This window comes from Eptesicus fuscus, chromosome 16, assembly GCF_027574615.1.
Source record: "Eptesicus fuscus isolate TK198812 chromosome 16, DD_ASM_mEF_20220401, whole genome shotgun sequence".
Lineage (NCBI taxonomy): Eukaryota > Metazoa > Chordata > Mammalia > Chiroptera > Vespertilionidae > Eptesicus > Eptesicus fuscus.
In genome coordinates this window covers 37,706,138-37,727,283 of record NC_072488.1, presented here as the reverse complement: position 1 = coordinate 37,727,283, position 21,146 = coordinate 37,706,138, and the positions used below count along the sequence as shown (strand labels likewise).

At 38.9% G+C, this 21,146-nt stretch overlaps 1 protein-coding gene and 1 pseudogene across 6 annotated transcripts in view; one reads left to right on the top strand and one right to left on the bottom strand.

Moving 5' to 3' along the window:
- Window positions 1–362: 362 nt before the first annotated feature.
- The window catches only part of AFTPH (aftiphilin), a 66,565-nt gene continuing 45,781 nt past the window's right edge, over window positions 363–21,146 (bottom strand). For 2 of the 6 annotated variants that reach the window (XM_054728507.1, XM_008147547.3), the window contains exons 8-11: window positions 14,775–14,835; window positions 13,187–13,270; window positions 9,023–9,146; window positions 363–608 (exon numbers count right to left, since the gene is read on the bottom strand). In XM_054728507.1, the coding sequence (XP_054584482.1) occupies window positions 464–608; window positions 9,023–9,146; window positions 13,187–13,270; window positions 14,775–14,835 (414 nt within the window). In that variant the 3' untranslated portion in view covers window positions 363–463. Of the gene's footprint in view, window positions 609–9,022; window positions 9,147–13,186; window positions 13,271–14,774; window positions 14,836–21,146 lie in introns of those variants that run through there. The other 4 variants (XM_008147548.3, XM_054728508.1, XM_054728509.1 and 1 more) reach the window with 4 other exon arrangements.
- On the top strand, window positions 3,727–4,124 carry LOC114233703 (ubiquitin-like; annotated as a pseudogene).

The following is a 21,146-nucleotide window of genomic DNA, read 5'->3' as shown; positions in this document are numbered from 1 at the left end:
CATTTAACAATGACTTTGGAGCTTATATATGATAGTAAAAGTAATTCAACATATGATATGAAAAATTAATAGGACATTCAATGCAATCTGAAAAGACTGAAGGGGATTTCACAGACAGTGGAGATTTGAGTTTTTAATTTTCTTTTTTTTTTTATTTCAAAAGTTTTGTAAGAAGGACACCACCAGTGTATTTCACAAAGACATAAATGTATACACCCCAGCAACACAAAAAGAATAAATCTTCAAAAATGTTCACCCCCGATTATTTACATTTTTTTCTAATATAAATTTAGGACTTCAGTATGTAAATAAATATACATTACTATGTATACCTTTCTAGTGTGGCTTACCAACAAATCAGCTGAACTTGAATTTTTTTTAATTACAGCAGGTATGCTTTTGATGGTAGGGGAGGGATGGAGAGAAGGAAAAGCCATTGAAACTGTCCACTTCCTCTCAGCTATCAGTCTGCTTTCTCCTGGGAGCTCGTGGAAGGTGTTAACGTGGCTGGGAACATCAACACCTTGGCATGCATGAACGTTAAGTCAGGAAGGCTAGCGATCACCTTGATGGCTTCTTCACTGAGGTGCTCTTCTCTTTTCGGTTTCCTGTTGACAAATGCAAAAAGAGAAGTGTGTTAATGTGACACTGCTGCGGACCAAATGGGGAGCACCCACTCTCAAGGTGGTCAGTGAGCAATCTATGCGGACTTGAGCACCTTTCTCTCTGCTGGTTCCTGAACCTCATGATACTCTTGTGCTGTGTGCTTCCTATGCCAGATGCCAAGTCTCTTATGAAGATGCACGCCTTTTTTATGTATGTTCATTATAGCTGGGCATGTACATATGGATATTCACATGTACCCGCGTACAGCTCACAGCTTTACTTTTAAGGCTAGGAGCATCTATCTACCCAGGCATCCTTTCAAAATGTGACTAAGCTGAAATATAATTCAGAAGCCCTAATAACACTTCGCCCAACTGGATTTCCCCCTGCTCCCAGTGAAACTACCAAAACTACCTCAACATAAAACAAAACATGTTTGGCACAAGACCTTGTAAGTCATTTTAACCTCAGGCGCTCTTCATCCCCAAAGGGGAATTCCAGGAGAGAAAGAATCCTCAGTTCACAAACACCCGGCCTCAGCCCCAATGGGATGCAGACAGTGGGTCCAAATGCAGCAGCACAGGGCCGCTGCTGACACTGAGGATGCACATAGGCAGGAGGGGCTCGGGAGGAGGGGAAATCTCAAAATCCTGTGGGTTCTCCAGATGAAATACATTTTACTACAATGGCCCCAGGTGTCAGAAATGAGCAGTTTGGTGCCTAGCACATATATGAAGAATGCTGGGTGACTCATGTCTTCCCAGCAGGTGAGCCACAGAAAATGCCAACAAAGCCTCAAATGTGGCACAAATTGAGCACATGATTATAATCCAACCTTTACTTTTTCAAGATTAAATATATTGAAAGAATTGTTATAGTGATAAAAATACTAATTTTAAACCAAAGTTAATTTAAAATAATTTACTCTAAAAAGTCTGACCTCTTTTATGATAAAGGATAGTTGGTACTCTATCAGGTGTGACACAAGTTATTCTTGCCACCTAAATATTTTCTTTGTTCTGGGGATGGACAGCAGAAAGTCAGGAGATAATACAAGAAAGAGATGCAGACCTTTATTTTATATCTAGATTTTTCTATTGTTACCATTTTTGAATTCAGGCTGAAATTAAACCAAGCGTCAGACTTTTAGGACCGAAGTTGTTCAATGGGGCACATGGGTCAGCTTTAGGCACACTGAAACTATCAGCAGATCAACCAATACTAAACTGAGTTCTAGGGTTTCTCAGCAGAATTTTTTTCTGATAAAAATCTACATTTAATTGCACTTACAAATGGTGGCAAAACTATTAGGTGGATGTTTGATGGGGAACTGATATCTGCAACATTCTAAAGTAAAACCAGATTGTTTCTCTTTTTAGTCTAAAAGTTAAAAAACTGGAAGTATAAAATGGAAAAGGTTAGCCTCTCACCAATCGTCAATCTTAGCCTCGCCAACGATGGGGGTCACTCAGACGTGATGTGTTTTCTGATGTAACACAACACCTCTGATGCATTCTAGGCAACGGTTTACCTGTCTTCATCAACCCCTAGATATAACTTCCAGTTTACAGTAAGGGGAATCAAGAAACATATTCAATACTACGTGGACACAGACAAATCCAGAGGTTGGGATGTTCTTTGGCATAACTAGATGGATCATTTTAACAAGCTAGTGTTATAAAATGAAAAACAAAAGGGATCAAGGGTAGCTATGCTGGATTAAAAGGGACTTAAGAGCCGTAACAGCTCGGTACAATAGCATTAGATTGAATATTGGTTTGGACAAAGCAGAGAGAAAAGACATTGTCAGAGAAATCTGATATAGCCTGGGTATTAGATTAAATGAAAATTTTTTTGAAATTGACAGATGGAGATCACTGATTGCAAGAGTAGATTTAATTCAGTATGGACTATAAAAATCTAATCTTTGGCTAAAATAATACACATACGTGCATATTTACATAGAAAAAAAATCTGAATTTACTCTAAGACATTATAGTGATCTGAGTGGTAAGAATGTGATAATTTAAAATTTTTGTTGGCTTATACTTTGTAACTTTCTACAGCTTATCCTACTGCTTTGCAATGATAAAAGGTTACTAACAACAGTAACAAAATTGTATCTCAATGGACTTCCTCATTTGTGGAGTACAGTTGGGGTATGGGAAAGGAAGAACCTTCTACCCAAGGAATATTTGGTAAACATTATTCTAGGGTTTCTACCAATTGCCTCATTTCAGAGGCACTACTTGGAGGCAATATGAAGCTGTATTTAAAAATAAGAAAAAGTTTTCTTTGTGCATTTATCTGTAGTCACTGCACATTGATGTGATCTTGGTTTCTTAAAATATAAGGAAGAACATGGCTTGTGGAGAATTTGAAAATAAAAAGTTGCATCATGACCTTTTCTCAAAGCCAAAGGCAGTGACCTAATTTTCATTTATAGTGTCTCCAGTTAAGATTTATCCTTTTTGTCAAGGAAATACAATTAAGAGTCCAGAAATAAATCTATACATTTATGGCAAGTTGATTTCCAACAAGGGTGCCAAGACCATTCTATGGGGGATGAGGGGAAAGAACAGTCTTTTTTTTTTTTTTTTTTAAATATATTTTATTGATTTTTTACAGAGAGGAAGGGAGAGGGATAGAGTTAAAAACTTCGATGAGAGAGAAACATCAATCAGCTGCCTCCTGAAAACCGCCACTGGGGATGTGCCCACAACCAAGGTACATGCCCTTGACTGGAATCGAACCTGGGACCCTTCAGTCCGCAGACTGATGCTCTATCCACTGAGCCAAACCGGTCAGGACAAGAGCAGTCTTTTTAACAAACAGTGCTGGTACAACTGGATATCCACAGGCAAAAGAACAAAATTGGACTCCTATCTCACATCATATTAAAAAATTAACTCAAAATGGATCAAAGAGCTAAATGTAAGAGCTGAAACTATAAAACTTCTTAGAAGAAAACCTAGAATGTTCCTGACCTTGAAGTAGGCACTGGTTTCTTAGATAGGACACCTGAAGCACAAGCAACAAAAGATAAATTGTATTCATCAAAACTAAGAGACTTTCGTTAATTCTCTTCAATGAGGTGGCCAAGCAGCCTGCCCAGCAGACGCAGAGATGCGGATCTTTGTGAGGACCCTGACTGGCAAGACCAGCACCTTGAGGCCGAGCCCAGTGACACCACTGAGAATGTCAACGCGAAAATGCAAGAAAAGGAGGGCATCCCGCCTGACCAGCAGTGTCTGATTTTTGTGGCAAATAGCTGGAGATGGCTCCACTCTCTCAGACTACAATATGCAGAGAGTCCACCCTGTACTTGGTACTTCATCTGCGGGGTGGCATCAAGGAGCCCTCCCTCCACCAGCTTGCCCAGAAGTACAACTGCGGTGAGATGATCTGCCACAAGTGTTACGCACGCCAATACCCCTGCCCGCACCCACCATGCTGTCAAATGCTGCAAGAAGTGTGGCCACACCAACAACTTGTATCCCAAGGAGAAGAGTAAATAAGGCCTCTCCACCACCTTCTTGGCCCACAGGGTGGCCTCCCTGCCTGCACCCTGTGGCCCTGGGGCCTTAATAAAGTTTCCCTTTCGTTGAAAAAAATAACTAAGAAACTTTCATGTTTCACAGGACACTATCAAGAATGTGCAAAAACCTGCAGAATGAAAAAATACTTGCAAAACATATTCCTGATAAAGGTCCAGTATTCAGAATAGGTAAAGAATTCGTATAATCTATACTAATAAGAGAGAAATATGGTAATTGACCACCATGCCAAGATGCCTACAGCCAATCAGGAGGGATTATGCAAATTAGCAGGACAAATTGCGGTGGCAACGGAGCCAGCAGGAGTGGGTGGGAGGCTTGGGTCACCCCCGGCGACGGAGGAAGCCAAGCTTCCCGCCCGCCCTGGCTGGCTGCTGAAGGAGGGGCCTGTGGGCGGTGGCCACAGAGCTGGCCTGAGAGTGTGGGAGTCTTGGGTTGCCTGGGCCGGCCGCCGAGGGAAGGGCATGCAAATGGCCCTCAGCCCCTCACCCAGGCAGGCCATGCCACTATCGGGGTGAGGGCCCTGCTGGGGGGCGTGGCCAGCCTGCAAACAGCCCTCAGCCCCTCACCCAGGCTGGCCAGGCACCCCAGAGGGGACCCTCACCCTGAAGTGGGTGTGGCCTGCCTGAAAACAGCCCTCAGCCCCTTACCCAGGCTAGCCACATGCACCCAGCAGGGACTCTCACCCCATGGGGGCATGGCTGGCCTGCAAACTGCCCCAGCCCCTCGCCCAGGCTGGCACCATCTCCAGTGGGGACCCCCACCCCAATGGGGGCATGGGTGGCCTGCAAACCACCACAGGCCCCTCGCCCAGGCTGCCCTGTCCCCCAAGGGCACCCCTACCCTGATCTGGGACACCCTTCAGGGCAAACCAGCCGGCCCACACCCATGCACCAGGCCTCTATCTATACTAATAAAAGGGTAATATGCTAATTAGACTGGGAGACCTTCCAGGAGACCTTCCAGACATTCCTCTGGACAAAGCCATGGTAGTGAGGCTGAGGTACAGGCAGTTAGGGGCCAAGAGGGGAGGGCAATTGTGGGTGATCAGGCTGGTGTGGAGGGGGCATTGGGGGTGATCAGGTCGGTGGGGGGGCAATTGGGGGTGAGCAGGCTGGCAGGAGGGGCCAGTTGAGGGCAAGTAGGTCATCAGTGGGGGTCAGTTGGGGGCAATCAGGCCGGCGGGGGGGGGGGCAGTTAGGGGTGAGCAGGCTGGCAGGGGGGATAGTTGGGGGCGAGCAGGCCGGCGGGGGGGGGGGGCACTTGGGGGCAAGCAGGTCGGCAGGCAGAGTGGTTAGGGGCAATCAGGCAGGCAGGCAGGTGAGCAGTTAGGAGCCAGCAGTCCCGGATTGTGAGAGGGATGTCCGACTGCCGGTTTAGGCCCGATCCCACAGGAATCAGGCCTAAACCAGCAGTCGGACATCTCTCGAGGGGTCGCAGATTGGAGAGGGAGCAGGCTGAGCTGAGGGACACCTCCCCCCGCCATGCACAAATTTCATGCACCAGGCCACTAGTAATAATAATAATGACAAATTACCCAATTAAAATATTGGGAAAGGATGTGAATAGACATTTCTCTAAAGAGATATAAATGGTCAATAAGCACCTGAAAAGATGCTCAATGTCATTAGCCACCAGGGAAATGCAAATAAAAATGACAATAAGCTATCACTTCATACTCATCGGGATGACTACAATCAAAAAGTCAGACAAAAACAAGCCTTGGTGAGAATGTGGAGAAATGGGAACTCTCATACATTATTGGTGGGAATGTAAAATAGTGCCACCATTTTGGAAAAACAGTTTGGCAATTACTCAAAAAGTTAAACAGAGAGTTATCATTTGACCCAGCAGTTCCTCCCCAAAAAACGGAAAACATCTGTTTACACAAAAACTTGTAATAAATGCAGTAGCATTACTCATATCTGTAAAAAAGTAAAAACAATCCAAATGTCCAGCAATTGATTAATGCAATAGCAAAATGTGTTATTCCACAAAATGGGATATTATGCAGCCACAAAAGAATACAAAGTATTGCTATATGCAACAACATGGCTGAACTTGAAAACATTATGCTAAGTGAAAGAAGCCAGGCACAAAAGGCTGCATACTGTATCATTCCATTTATATGAAACTAGAGGCCCGGTGCACGATTTGTGCACCAGTGGAGTCCCTTGGCCTGGCCTGCAGGATCGAGCCAAACCCGGCTCTCCAACATCCCCCGAGGGGTCCTGGATTGCTAGAGGGCACAGGCCAGGCCGAGGGACCCCACCAGTGCATGAAAGGGGCTGGGGAGGGATATGGGAGGTTGGCCAGCTGGGGAGGGGCTGCAGGAGGGCTCCAGGGCGTGTTTGGCCTGTCTTGCTCAGTCCCGATCGGCTGGACCCCAGCAGCATGCTAACCTACCAGGTTGGAGCATCTGCCCCCTGGTGGTCAGTGCACGTCATAGCAAGCAGTTGAGCAGCCTTATCATATCATTAGCATATTATGCTTTGATTGGTTGAATGGCTGACCAGTCGACCGGACACTTAGCATATTAGGCTTTTATTATATAAGATAACCAGAATAGGCAAATGCAGAGAGAGAAAGCATTTTAGTGGTGGCCAGGGGCTAGGAAAGTGGCTAGTGAGTATGGGACTTCTTTTAGGAGTGATAAAAATGTTCTGGAATTAGATAGTGGTGATAGTTGTGCAACCTCATGAATATACTGAAAACCACTGAATTGTACACTTGAGAAGGATGAATTTTATCTCAATTAAAAGGTTAGAAAAAAAAAGATGTACCCCTTTTGACAGCCCTTTGGCTTGAATAAACTTTAGTTAGAGATCTGTGGCTACTAACTAACTGGCCACACAATGATTAAAATTAGGAAGTAATTTTTCTCTCTATTAGTAAAGGTAAGCAAGTAGATGAAACGTGCTTTCTCTCATACATGCAAGGCACTCAGAAAGGATGGGATCTTGTTTGTTACATGTAAAATTCCTCTACCTAGACCACTGTTTCTTAACCTTTTCTCACCCTATAGTCCCTCAGTGCTCTTCCGCTCTATCTTCTATATACTATCAAGAGCCAAGATTTTGCTGAGCTTTACATTCTATAGTTTACTCAGAAACCAACACAAAAATGACAGAAACAAAAGGAAAACAACAATACACCTAAAATGCTTTCTGGAGCCATATATGCCACCCCCTTTCTCTTCTCTGTACAACTGAGAAGTACTTATGGGGACATTTTATAGCATTCCCTTCAAATTGTAAGACTTGTGAATATTTGCACTTCTCACCATTTTCAAACAATTCCTCAAAATAGAAAATACAAAGTTGGCAACTTGTCTCCTTTTCAATTTATTGTGTTTAAATATAAAGCTGAACAGATAGTAGAGAGTAATTCAATACAGCTACAACACTGATGGTCAGTAGGACACACACTGTAGTTTTAGTTCATTCCATAATAGTACAGAATAAGGGAAAACATTAAAATAACTTCTTAAAGTGATAGAGGATTTGGAAAAGTTCCCTAGTGTACATACAGCATGTTTCAAGGATGAACTAAAAAGTTAGGAGAGTTAACAATGTGGTTTAGAGCTCCTCCTAATGGCACAAAGAATGAATTCTCATCATTGGGCCGTCCATAACTCTACTATAAATAGTTTGTTCAGTGAGACTGCAGAGGAAAAAAGGAATGGGAACAGTATGATTGTCCTTAGAAGAGACTTTTCAAAAAATAGCTGGGTAAAGCCCAAACAATAAAAACATCAGGTGTTTTTTTTTTTTTTTTTTTTTTTTAAGTTAAACGTGCATTAGCTTTTGGTTAACATATATAGAAAAAAATGGAGAAACTTGAATGAGAAGAATTTCAATTTGAAAATATGATTTATTTGGGAATAGGAAAAGTTAGAAAGCAGGCAAAACACTCACATTGACTTAATTTACAAGTAGGTTGACTTAATAGTAGGTTTTAACAGTGTCAGGTAGCCTTACTATGAAGAAATAGTGGTAATAAGAGCAATGGAGAGAATCTGTGGACAAATGAGCATGTGCATGCTACAAATCCATTTCAGGGAAAAAGTTAAGGGTATCCATAATTACAATTACAAAACAAATAATAATGGCTTTTCATTAATTATAAATAATTTTCATAATTTAATAATAATAAATCTCTGTAGAATGAACGCTTAAACATTTTAAAGTGCTGATGTATCACGGATGTGGGATAGCAGAGTTGGTATGCCAATCAACCAATATTTGCTCTTGCAGTAGTGATTAGCTTCTTATTAGGAACTGGCTTATTCCTATGGCTAACATGTCAAAGCAATGGCTTATTCCAGTGCTTAACCATGTAAAACTAAAGGTTTCCCAAGAAACATTTCTTGTATCTGGTTCTGACACTGAGAGATAACTGCTTTTCTAGGGGCATGTCCCTGAAAGGGGTCCCAGACACCTCAGTAATCAGAGGTGCTGCAAATGTAAGAATTCAGAAAATAAAACAGTGACTCCAGAAGTGTGAGACTAGGTTCCCAAAGATTTCAGGAAGTTATGAAGGATAAGAGGGACCCTTTCTACAGTGGCTTTATGATCTCAATACTTAACCAGAATTCTTCTCCACAAAGTTGGGGGCGGGAGGAGAGAAAAATACCCATCTGTTAGCCCTTTCTAGTTTCTCATGAAATAGCTTGCTCTAATATAGTTCCTAATTAAACATCTGACACTATTTTCTGGAATTAGGCATTATTAGTTTTTACAAACATAAAGTAAATCTTAATACAATACACTGAAATACTGCCACCTTATGTGCTTTCCCATTTGGGCTGTTTAAACATAGGATTCAAAGTCAGGGTGTAATGAACACTAACTGCTTACCTGGTAGATGTGCTTGTCTTCTCAACTGTGGACATGAGTCTTGCAAATGCATCAGTCACTTTGAGGCTTGAGGTGGAGATTTCCAGCTTAGACGTTGTTAACTCATACAACTCTGGATCCACACCTTATAGTATAAAATGATAGTCAGTGATGGCAAGCTGCAATTGGTCACTCAATTAGCCACAATCCAAGATGCAAAAGGCAATTGTTCTGTAAACATCTGAGTCTTTTATAAGCACAACACATCTTTAGTATACTGTACTACTGTATTTATTTTTTAAATTTTAAGTTTCACTTTTTGGAGTTCTTATAAAATAGGAAAATACTTTCAAAATTCCACTTTGGTATATGTATAGTCTTTAACATAATACCACCCAAACACTCTAAAATTCTATCTCCTATAGAAAACTCCCTCAATTTTGGATTAGTTTGCAATATGAAAGTTAACAATGTTTTATAAGTGGAATGCATATGATTTGTTATACAATAGGATGACTCAATTGTTAAGTTGACCAATTAACCACATTTTTTGAACCTCCCTCTCCCGCTACCTTCTTGACCATTTTCCTGCATTCTTTTCTTTCACATCAAAGGATTTGGAAGGTAATATAAAGTTTCAAATATGGTAATTGATTTGGTTAGTTTAAATATTCTGATAATTTGAGGGAATAAGATATTACTCAAAGCATTAAATTATTACTAAAGATATATATCAAGTTGTTTTTTCCTAAGAAGTGGGAGGGTATAATAGTCTCAGAAAAAGTGAAAAAATAACTACTTTTGGACAAAATAAAAATTGTCTCAAGAGTTAATTATATTTCTATAGTCTCATATCTAAATCTAGTAGCTATTAGACCAAATATCTTTTTTTTAATATATATTTTTTTGATTTTAGAGAGGAAGGGAGAGTGAGAGAGAGAGATGGAAACATCAATGATGAGAGAGAATCACTGATTGGCTGCTTCTTGCACACCCCCTGCTGGGGATCAAGCCTGCAACCAGGACATGTGCCCTTGACCAGAATCGAACCTGGGACCCTTCGGTTTACAGGCTGACACTCTGTTCACTGAGCCAAACTGGCTAGGGCTAGACCAAATATCTTGTCAGAGGAATTCAAAATGAAGCTGTGTTAGAGTATTAGACTTGTTGTAAGTCTATAAAAATCCTCCCCTTATCTGTCTTCAATAAAATATACATATCTATTTTTATATTTCTCTTGAATATAGATTTATATTAAATAAGACTATGAAAACAATGAAAAGAATAATTAAATATTTCAACTCAAGCTAAAATTTGGATAATAAAGATAATGAGATAAAAAGAATTTTAATTGTATACTCTTCTTGGTCCCAGCAAATTACTTGAGAAAAGTTCAGTAGTTTCAGCGTTTAACAGAAAAAACAGACTGTAAGGGAGAATGTCTTATAGTTTCATCAATCTTTATTTTTTAACAAGCTCTGATGATCAGCTAATAAAATTACATATAAATGCACATATTGATATTGACAAGTTTCCTCCTTTTAGGGTATTTCAAGATTAAAAAAACAAACAAAACCCCACAGGAACTGCCTTCAACTTAGGAAATGATTAGCAGATGTAAACATAGATCTCAGATGTTTACAGAAATCAAACAAGCAAAAGCAGCTTCCACATTTACCATGTCCAACAAGGGAGGAAGGCTATAGAAAATGTTTGTTGAATCTCCCAAGTTCTTAATATTTCATTAAGGTACAGTTTCAAAATATATTTAGAAGGCCTTTTATAATAAGTATATAGGTTGCAATTAAAATGTACAAAATTATAGATGCCTGTAAAGGGACTAAATGAATCCAAAGTACCTCTTTCCTCCACTGTGAAAGGTTAGCTTCTAAGTAACCACAAAATTTCAGTAGCTGTTTAAGGAATAATGCAGAATAAAAAACTGCATTCTGACTGGCAACAGAAAATTGCTGGTAAAAATTTATTTGGATTTGTAAAATACTGGCTACTTGGCTGTCAAACAGTAAAGTGGGAGATTAAAAAACAAAATAATCAACCTCCCCCAGCCGAAAACAAACACTATCATATCACATGCACGAAAACAACAGTACTATTGCCTTTTTAAAAAACAAAGTAACTCCCTACTCTATACTAATAATTAGACTAATTATTTTTAGTGGAAGAATTTTTTTTCAACAAAACCTTAATGAGGCATAGTTTAATTACATAACTAAAGCTAGCCAACCAAGTTCTATGCCAACCTCCTAAGTCTCACACACAAAATTAACCGCAAGCTGAGACAAAATGACTTTCCCAGAAACAAGTCAGAAGTGCAAGCAAGTAGTGAAATGGAATACTAAGGAAGGTGTTGATACCTGTAGCTTGATGGTAAGTTTTAACAAAACCCAATAGCAATAAAAAGAAGGCAAAGCAACTTTATAGTAATCAAGTTTATACAGCAGCTAGAGCATATAATGAAAATACGGAATGAAAATATTTAAAAGGTTCCAAAGTAATGAGGACCGCATTTGACCATGCTAATTTCACTTCTATCACAGCTCTAAGCTTCCCTCAAAGCTACTGAGCCTGGTTATCAGGTCATTTCTGTACTTCTTTATATGGTTAGATTATCTATGGATGATTTTTAACTGAGTTTAGAATGTAACCAAAAATTAAATTTAAACCAGATTTTTAGGCATCCAAAAATAGTGACCTCATTTAAATTATAATACAGTTCATGACAAAACAAAGCTAAGAGCAAATTAAAAATGGGAACTTGGTAATTCATTCTTGGGACCTGTAGAGTTATAAGGAAACTGATACAGACTTTCCCCCCTATTTAGTATTAAAAACAACTAATTAGCTCACCCAGTTATTACATAGCTCAAATGTATTTAGAAGTAATATAAGTAAATAGTAAAATATCATTTTGAAGTCACAACCAGACACAGATTGGTTTTTTCATATGCTTGCAAAATCTTGGAAACAATGAACATGATAACCAGGGCTTAGATTGGAGGAACCGAGTCATTCTACCAAATGGCCTTGGACCTTCCTTACAGCAGGATCAGATTTCCATAACCAGACCTTGGAGAAGGGCATCCACATCCCAGGTTCACCCTTAGCTGACTCTTACTCTTCCCCATTTCCCATCATGGCACCTAAACTGCTGGAAGTGGGTGGCAGGGTTATCTAGTTGAATAGGATAAACCCAGCAAATCCTCAGGAACCAGGCTGACTGTAACTGGCCACCAGTGGGGGCACAGAGAGATCCTTGCTATGCATTCTGGGCATCAGCATCTATACATAGCACCCCAATGGCTATCTGATGATCAATGGGCATGATTACCAGATCACAAGTTTGGATGACAGAGTCATTAAAATCATATTAAATAAAATGTAAACATAAAAATGCCATTATATTTTAATCTTTTATTCAGTTAGACAATGACAAAATACATTAGTTCTTTGGTCAATGAACTGAACTTGCGCAGGGCTGAACATTAACAGGCACTCCAAGTAAGGTTTATTTCTAACTTTTAGTATCTCATAGCAATTATTTTCTATTATTAACTTTTTTCCTCCACATGGAAAACTAACAGTAAACTTTCTACTTAAGAGCTACATGAAGACAATAATAGTTCTATGTGGCACTATATAACTAAGTGCTAGATTCCAACATTTTGGAACCTAATTATACATTCAGCACTAATAAACAATTAATTGAATGCTAGCATTTGTAAAGGTTTTATTATTACAGGCACTACAATGTAAAGTCATCTTTGTGTACTAAAATATTCTTATATCTCTAAACTTTTATTTTTCCAAATGGCTTTATAGAATATGCTTGAAAAAAATAAGCATATCAAATATCACATTTTTCATTTACAGGAAAAAAAAAACTCCTGCATTTAAATAAGGACATTAGGACTGTTTTATTCCTAGAAATGACTTTGAGCTCTGAATATTATTACACTCTGAGAAAGCTTTCCTTAAAATACATTTCACATAAGTCATTTGCTATAGTCAGCTACTGGAAAATAACAATAGATACGTGAAAGAAAAGTATTAGAAAGACATCATAGAGAATACAATCTACTTATTTCCTTGTTTATAGGAAAGTCAAGTGATGTGGTCATGCTCTCAGTAAATAAACTAGAATTGTGGTTTTGACACTCTGCTGACCTGGGATTGTGGTGCTGCTGCTAGAGCTACTGTCATCCACGGGCCCAAAGAAATCAAGGTTCAGAAGAGTGGAACCTCCACTAGCTTGAAATTCAGTGACCGTGTTGGTAGGCAGCCACACAGAAGGTAAGCCAAGGGAGGAGGGGTTATGTGTAAAAAGGGGTAAGACACACACTTGAACATGCAGGTTATAATTAGTAGTCATTACACATTTTAAAATCAACATTAAAACAATGTGTACAGTATTAGTTTTTCATTACTAAGGACATTTCTGAAGTAACAATTTAATTTGATGTACATTTTCTCATGTACAAGTTAAATAATTTAACACTTAGTAAGGTTTTAGTTAGAAGTTCAGTTCTTTCAATCAAACTCGAAGCCATAGCAGAAAGACCAAGGGAAAGTATACCCGTTAAAGGGAAACAATACTTTAATCTCAACCCAACATTAAATCACTGCATATGCCCAAATCAATCTTTCATGTTAGTAATGCTGGTTTCCAATTAATAATGTTTAAAAAGTGACAAAGTTTTCAGTTTTAGGACACACACCAATACATTAATTTAGTTTAAAATAAAACAATATGTCATAACTGCCCTACCCTGATGTGCAACCTCAAGCTGTACTGTTCCCCTTTAACTCTGAAACAGTAATCAGAAATAATATACATTTTTAAAGAAGTTGTTTGTTAATAAAAAGCACGATGATTTGACTAAATAAGACACCAGACAACAGCAAGAGGTGCATCCAGGCTTTCCTTCAGCACTGTTATTCAATTGGATGCTTTCCAAATACCCTAGCCCCCATTCTAAGGCAAAACTGACAGAATGCTTTAGGCAATGGCTCAAATAACTGATGATATAAAGGAGTAAGAGCAATTGTATCTTAGGGTCAAATTAAAACTTGTGGTGTCAACACATTGAAAAGTTAGCATTTCACATTATTTTAAAGACTCCACATTACTAAAATAAGCTTTTCCTTTCTCAAGAATTTCTCTTAAAGCCGTGAGTGAAAACAATTATTTCTGGAACTACTTACCAGCTTTTTGAGATAAATTTTAGAAAAGGATCATGAAAATCATTCACTTTCTATTTGCATATAAGTGCTTTATAAAATATTATTAAATCTGAAAACTACACTGAGTCAATAAATATGGGTCTATTTGCATTGTTTTTAAATAACTGTGCTTTGTGCTTCAAAGCAGCCTCTAGTCACAAGACTTTGCATCCAAGAAAATTCTATAAATTAAAAACTGCAGAAACAAATTTCAAGTAAATTGATCCTACCTAAAATATAATTTAAACTACCTACATACTTGTAAAAAATAAAGATGTTTTTTGACTTAAGATGAAGAAACTAAAATTGTATCTAACTACTACTACCTATATTTAGCCATTAATGCTAATTAATAGTAGTAATGGCTGATTTCTTGAGCAATTACTATTCAGAAAGAAAGCCTGAATTTCCAAAGATAAGAATAAGAAGTTACGTTCAAACAAAAAAGGAAATCAGCAGAGAGAAGTTTGTCTGAACTTTGTAGCTTTCTTAACTCTAGCTCTGGTGCTAGAGGCTCTACGGAGAGACGTACCATCTAAAGGGTTAGTAAGGCCACTGCTACTCCAGTCAAACTGGACGGGTGGTAGAGACTCCTAGAGTTGAAAACCAAAAAATCAAAATTAATCAGTACAGAATGTATCAAGGAAAAGAATTCTTTACAAAGAAAAAATCGATTATAGCAAGATAATTAGGCAATAAAATTCCTAAAGACAAAATTGGGATAATTTACAATTTCAGAAGGTTACCTGCAAATATTAATCCAAACTGAAATTGCAAAATTTACAAACAGTACAGCTTGACATTGAAAAAGTTGTATCTGAAAAATGGAATTATCTTTACATTTCAAACAGAAATGTATGGACTGTTTCTATGTCAAGATTTCAATCAATTCTCAAATCATTATTTAAGCTATTGGATTTATTACAATAAAAACATTAAAATGTATAAAATATCACTGACCCTTTTCACTAGTGTGATAACTTTAAATGACCTGGCACTTAAAAATGGCATAATGCAATAGAGAAGGTACCCTACTAAATTGAGGAAATGTGGATGATCTGAAACTGAGCAACTAATCAGTAACTATTTGTATGACCATATATGGTAAATTTAGTTGGTCTCAATATATACAAAATGAGAAAGTTCAAAGTCCTAGATCTCTGGTTCTTTACAATTTTCCAAATTGTACATGTAAGATGAAAAGCAGTACAAAACATCTTAAAAATGAGTATCGCTTTAAGAATATTCTTTTTTATTTATTTTAAAGAATATTCTTGGTGAGAAAAAGTTGTGGTTTTTGGTTTTCTTTCTTTCATATTGGGGCAGTGTTGACAACACTTACTGAAATAATCTGTGTTTTATTAGACTCAGTATCAACATGTTGTCTTTTTTTTGCATACACACACACACACACACACACACACTTTATTGTAAGGTAGTTACTATTTAAACTTAATACTCTTTTTTTTTTCTGTGTAAAGACATTGAAAGGAGCATGGAAACCATTATTTCTGAAAGTCTAAAACCATAATATTGTAATAACAATTATCTTCATAACTGGGATACCAATGACAGGCATCCTACCTAATAAAATGGTAATATGTAAATTACCATCACTCCGCTACGCCCACGATTGGGCCAGCAGGAGGCGCAGGGGGCGGGACTCGGGGTGGCCAGAGTAGCCGATTGGGCCAGCGGGAGCGGTACGAGCTCAGCGTCAGCGCCATGGCTGTGCTGCGGAACAGAAGGGGCCTCTGGGGCAGCGAGCTCACGTCCCGCCGTGGACCATCAAAAGCGGGGGAGCTGGGTGCCTGTCTGCTCCGGCACCAGGCCTTTCGGAAGCCTCCGCCGAGCCAGAGGCTTCTGAAAGGCCTGGTGCACCAGTGTACAGGCACCCAGCTCCCCCGCGATCGAAAGCGAAAGCATGGGAGCTGGGTGCCTGTCTGCTCAGGCCTGGTGCACCAGCGGACAGGCACCCAGCTCCCCTGCGATCGAAAGCGAAAGCGTGTAGGGGACCCTACGAGTGCATGATTCAATCATGTACTGGGCCTCTAGTATTACTATAAGCATCTAGTTGTCCCAAATTAGGTCAGACCTGGAGGTTGGGGGGAGGGATATGAACAAAGTAAAACGCTAACATTAGTGGGTGCCAGGGGTTAGGGATAGTTGTGGGAGTGGGGTGAGGAGGGGGCAGTGGAGTAGGAAGTATTAAGGGAGTTTTTTATGCCGATGGAAAAGTTCTGTATCTGGATTACAGTGTGGTTATATGAATATTTCCACATGATAAAAATGACATAGAACTATGCACACATATTGTACAACGGTCATATTACTTGTTTGATATTGTACCATAATAATGTAAGATGTAAACATGAGGGAAACTGGTGAAGGGTACAGGTACCTCTTCTGTATTGTATTTGCAGCTTCCTGTGAATCTATACTTATTTAAAAAAATGGTGAAAATCTAGTGTAATAACCTACTTGTAAGACTGATAAACAAAATTTAGAAAAGGTCTTCTTTAGCTGATCTTAAAAACAAACAAACAAACAAAAAGCTCTAGGCATTCCAACAGATTCAACTTATATATTCTATTTCTACACCTTTAGTCATATTCAACATTGACTGAATGGACAAAACCCAATTTATGTAGTAACAAAATTTCTGGATAAATGAAGCAAAGCTCTTTCATTAACATTTTATCTAAATGATGTCAAGTAGTTGGTTACTTAGAAATATGTCAGTGATCTGCTAAAATTTTAGTTTTTCATATAGGTGTGTATGGCACTTTAAAGACATAGCCAATAATACAGGGTGGGGACAAAAGTAGGTTTACAGTTGTTTGTATGGAAAATAATACAATATTAATAAACTAGAGGCCCGGTGCACGAAATTCGTGCACGGGGAGGGGGGTGAGGATGGGGGTGGTGTGTCCCTCAGCCCAGCCTGCACCCTCTCCAATCTGGGATCCCTCTCACAATCCAGGACTGCTGGCTCCCAACTGCTCACCTGCCTGCCTTCCTGATTGCCCCTAACTGCTTCTGCCTGCCAGCCTGATCACCCCCTAACCACTCCCCTGCCAGCCTGATTGATGCCTAACTGCTCCCCTGCCAGCCTGATTGCCCCTAACTGCCCTCCTTTGCTGGCCTGGTCACCTCTAACTTCCCTCCTTTGCTGGCCTGGTCACCCCTAACTGCCCTCCCCTGCAGGCTTGATCACCCCCCCAACTGCTCTCCCTTGCAGGCCTGGGCACCCCTAACTGCCCTCCCTGCAGGCTTGATTGCCCCCAACTGCCCTCCCTTGCAGGCCTTGTCCCTCCCAACTGCCCTCCCCTGCTGGCCATCTTGTGGTGGCCATCTTGTGTCCACATGGGGGCAGCCATCTTATGTGTTGGAGTGATGGTCAATCTTCATATTACTCTTCTATTAGATAGGATAATACAAGAATAAACTCTGTGTTTTGAGTACTCACAACTGTAAACCTACTTTTGCCCCACCTTGTATTAATAATGAGGTACTAAAACACAAATCAACATTTTGTAGAAATGAGACAGATGAAAAACAGGACACCTATGCAATTATAGGCTAACTAATGACATTGACAAGGCAACTAAAAAGAAAAGCATTGGAATGAAGCATTTTAAAACAACTTGAAGCAATATGGTATGATTACTGTGGAGACAAAAGTACTAAAAACAACAAGGTCATAAAAAGAGCAAAAACACACACACAAAAAAACGGAGGCTAGAGACAGAATACTTGGGTTCTCTGGTCTTAGCTATACCATTGATAGATGATTTGGGGTCTACTACTTAGACCCCAAAATTACTTAGACCCTAAGTATCCAACTACTTGACATCATTTAGATAAAATGTTAATGAAAGAGCTTTGCTCCATTTATCCAGAAATTTGGGGTCTATTACTTAGCCTTTCCAAATATGTATTATAAAGGAGAGCACAATTATAATTTTTTTCTTTTTTCTAACTCTAAAATTCATAACTGAAATAGCCACATCAAGTAGCCTATAAGAGGAAGTTAGCTAGTGGTGACTAAGTGAATAACTGCCAGTCAGAGAGTTGAGTCTACTCAGTAGTGAATGAAATCTAAAATAATAAAAGTGTAATATGCTAATTAGACTGGACATCCTTCCAGACGACCTTCCGGATGAAGCCGGGGCTGCGAGGGAAGCCCGGGTCCTGGGTGCTGGAGGGAAGGAAGGCCTATTCTTGCACGAATTTCATGCATCGGGCCTCTAGTATGGTTATAAGTACTGATACTACTAAGAGGGGAATCAGTAATGACACCAGGAATGGTATGACCTTGAAATTCAGTGGATAAAGATAAAAACAAGACAACAAAAGCATCACTACTGCTTTTTACCTATAATCTGTCTTAGAAAAAACACCAAAACACCATTAACAGTTGCTAGTAAGTTATTAAATTCCTAAACAAGAGATGCAATAGTTAAAAGATTAGTGAGTACAAACTAATTTGGAAGAAAGAATAAAAATTCAGTGGGTACCAAAATTGAGCTAGAATAGACAAAACAAAAAGCATGTAGTCACAATGAGAATTATGTAACTAAATTTGAAAGTCAATGTTTAAGGCTGCCCAAAACAAACACTTTATAAAAGGAAGGTTTGGTATATTTTTTTTTTTTTGGGGGGGGGGGGAGGTGGGGAGGAAGAAAAGATATTAAACAGGTCTTTCCTGACATATTTTGTTAAGTTTCTAGCACTAAAGGCTATATAGCTTTTTAATTGAAAATTATGAGTAGCAGGAAGACATAACAGCCTTGCTGCATGGCCAAAAAGTAAAGTAATATGTATGTTGTATGCCAAAGAACAGTGGTAAGAAATAGCACTTTATATAGAGAGATCTTCACAATGTATAGCAGATGTTTGTTAAATATTTTAACTTGAATCACAAGTATGGAGCCAGGCAAAGATCTCACTATTTAGTGATGGCAGTCAGGCATCTCAGCACAAAGTTCTCATAGGCTTACTGAAATCTGTTGGAGTGTGTTTGTATATATTAGAACTTATATAATCTCAAGTCAATTCAGAAATAAGTATGAACAACTTCCATTGGGAAGTATTATTTTCATGGGTTCCCAGAAAAGCCTAAAAACTAAAGCTAAAGAGGATCACAAACTACAACAAAAAAGTATAAAATAAAATTTTAAATTCACTATTTTTTTGAAAAAAGAAATGTGTGCACTAACAGAATAAAAGGATATGTTTGATTAACCTTTTGCACTCGGATGTCGAGTGTGACTCGACACGGTTAGCATCGGTAACAGCTCAATGAAAAAAGCAAGCGAGTGCAAAGACCTTTTTTTTTTTATATAAGCAGCAAAAAAGCAAGTTCCATTTTTTAACAAAAAAGTTAGATGTGCTTAATGTCTCTAAAAATTTATACACTTGCCTATAAATAGGGACACAGTAATCCTTTGATTGCAAGTACACAGGGGTGTATGTGCATGAATAGATGGCAACATACTATGGAGCTGCAACTAACCTCCATTACATTAACACATTAATTTCCATTAAAAGTCTTTCATTAAATTGACACGTTTGTATTAGGTCATCTAGATTTTTTTAAAGCATGTCTATAATTAAATTATATAATAAAGATAAGTATAAGGTATGACTAGAATGAAATACATAGGATCGGCCAGCTTTGGTAAAATAAATAGTAGTTTATGGGGCTGTAATACATAGACTTGGATAGAAGGAGGAGAAGAGGGGAAGGAGGAAAGCAAAACTAGCAACAAGTGGCCTAAAACAAGAACAGCACCATTTTTAGTAAATGAGCCAGCATTGTGAGTATAAGAATGCTGATTAAGGTAGACATGGAAATGAGTTCTAGGAGAAGTAATTTTGGAATATGCATAGATAAGGCAGGCATGGGAGGGCAGTTGATATCCAGAGGGCAATGAAAAGAGGATAAATCTAAGGATAGATTCTACCTACTGAGATATTTTGCCTAAGCCATCTTACCTATTTCCCAAAAGAGTTGGTAAAAGACCAGGTATTTTATGCATCAGGCCTCTGCTCACGAATTCAAAGAGATGTAAACTGGCTTCAAAGGGATGTTTAGCTGTGCCTAGGTATAAACCACAGTGGCACACAGCAGTAATATCATATGTTTCTTGAAACACACTTGAAAGGGAAGGACCCTGCTTTATATCATTATTTTCTAAAGTATGTTTTTCAAAATACCAGTGCTGCAGGTGTTAAGACTCTTCTCCCCTAGTCCCTGCAGAAAAGGGTCCTGTGGCCAAGAGTATTTGAGACATGAATGACAATTAAATAGGGTTATTCACTACAGCAGTGGTCGGCAAACTCATTAGTCAACTCATTAGCCAAATATCAACAGTACAACGATTGAAATTTCTTTTGAGAGCCAAATTTTTAAAACTTAAACTTCTTCTAATACCACTTCTTCAAAATACTCGCCCAGGCAGTGGTATTTTGTGGAAGAGTCACACTCAAGGGGCCAAAGAGCTGCATGTGGCTCGCGAGCCGCAGTTTGCCGACCAGGGCACTACAGTATTCTTCCGAGTCTGTAATGTGTGTGTTGTGAATCTCCAAGGGTGGCTGTAAGGCATGCTATGAAATATTTCACAAACTTACTTCACCCTAAAGCCCTTATTTAGTGTTGCATCTCTGGGGATTAGTATTTAATGGAGCACACATTTTGGGAAAGGCTGTCCAAACATACATTTTTGTGTTAGATATAATTGAAGATGATATTTAAGGTTAAGAAATGACAAACACAGCAAGGATATGTTTTAGAAATGGTAATGTTCACTTAAAAATATCAATCTTCTAAAAAACAGTATTTAACCAGCACTAAATCCGTGTCTGATCTATGTGAAAAAAGTAAGCAACTTAAATGGTT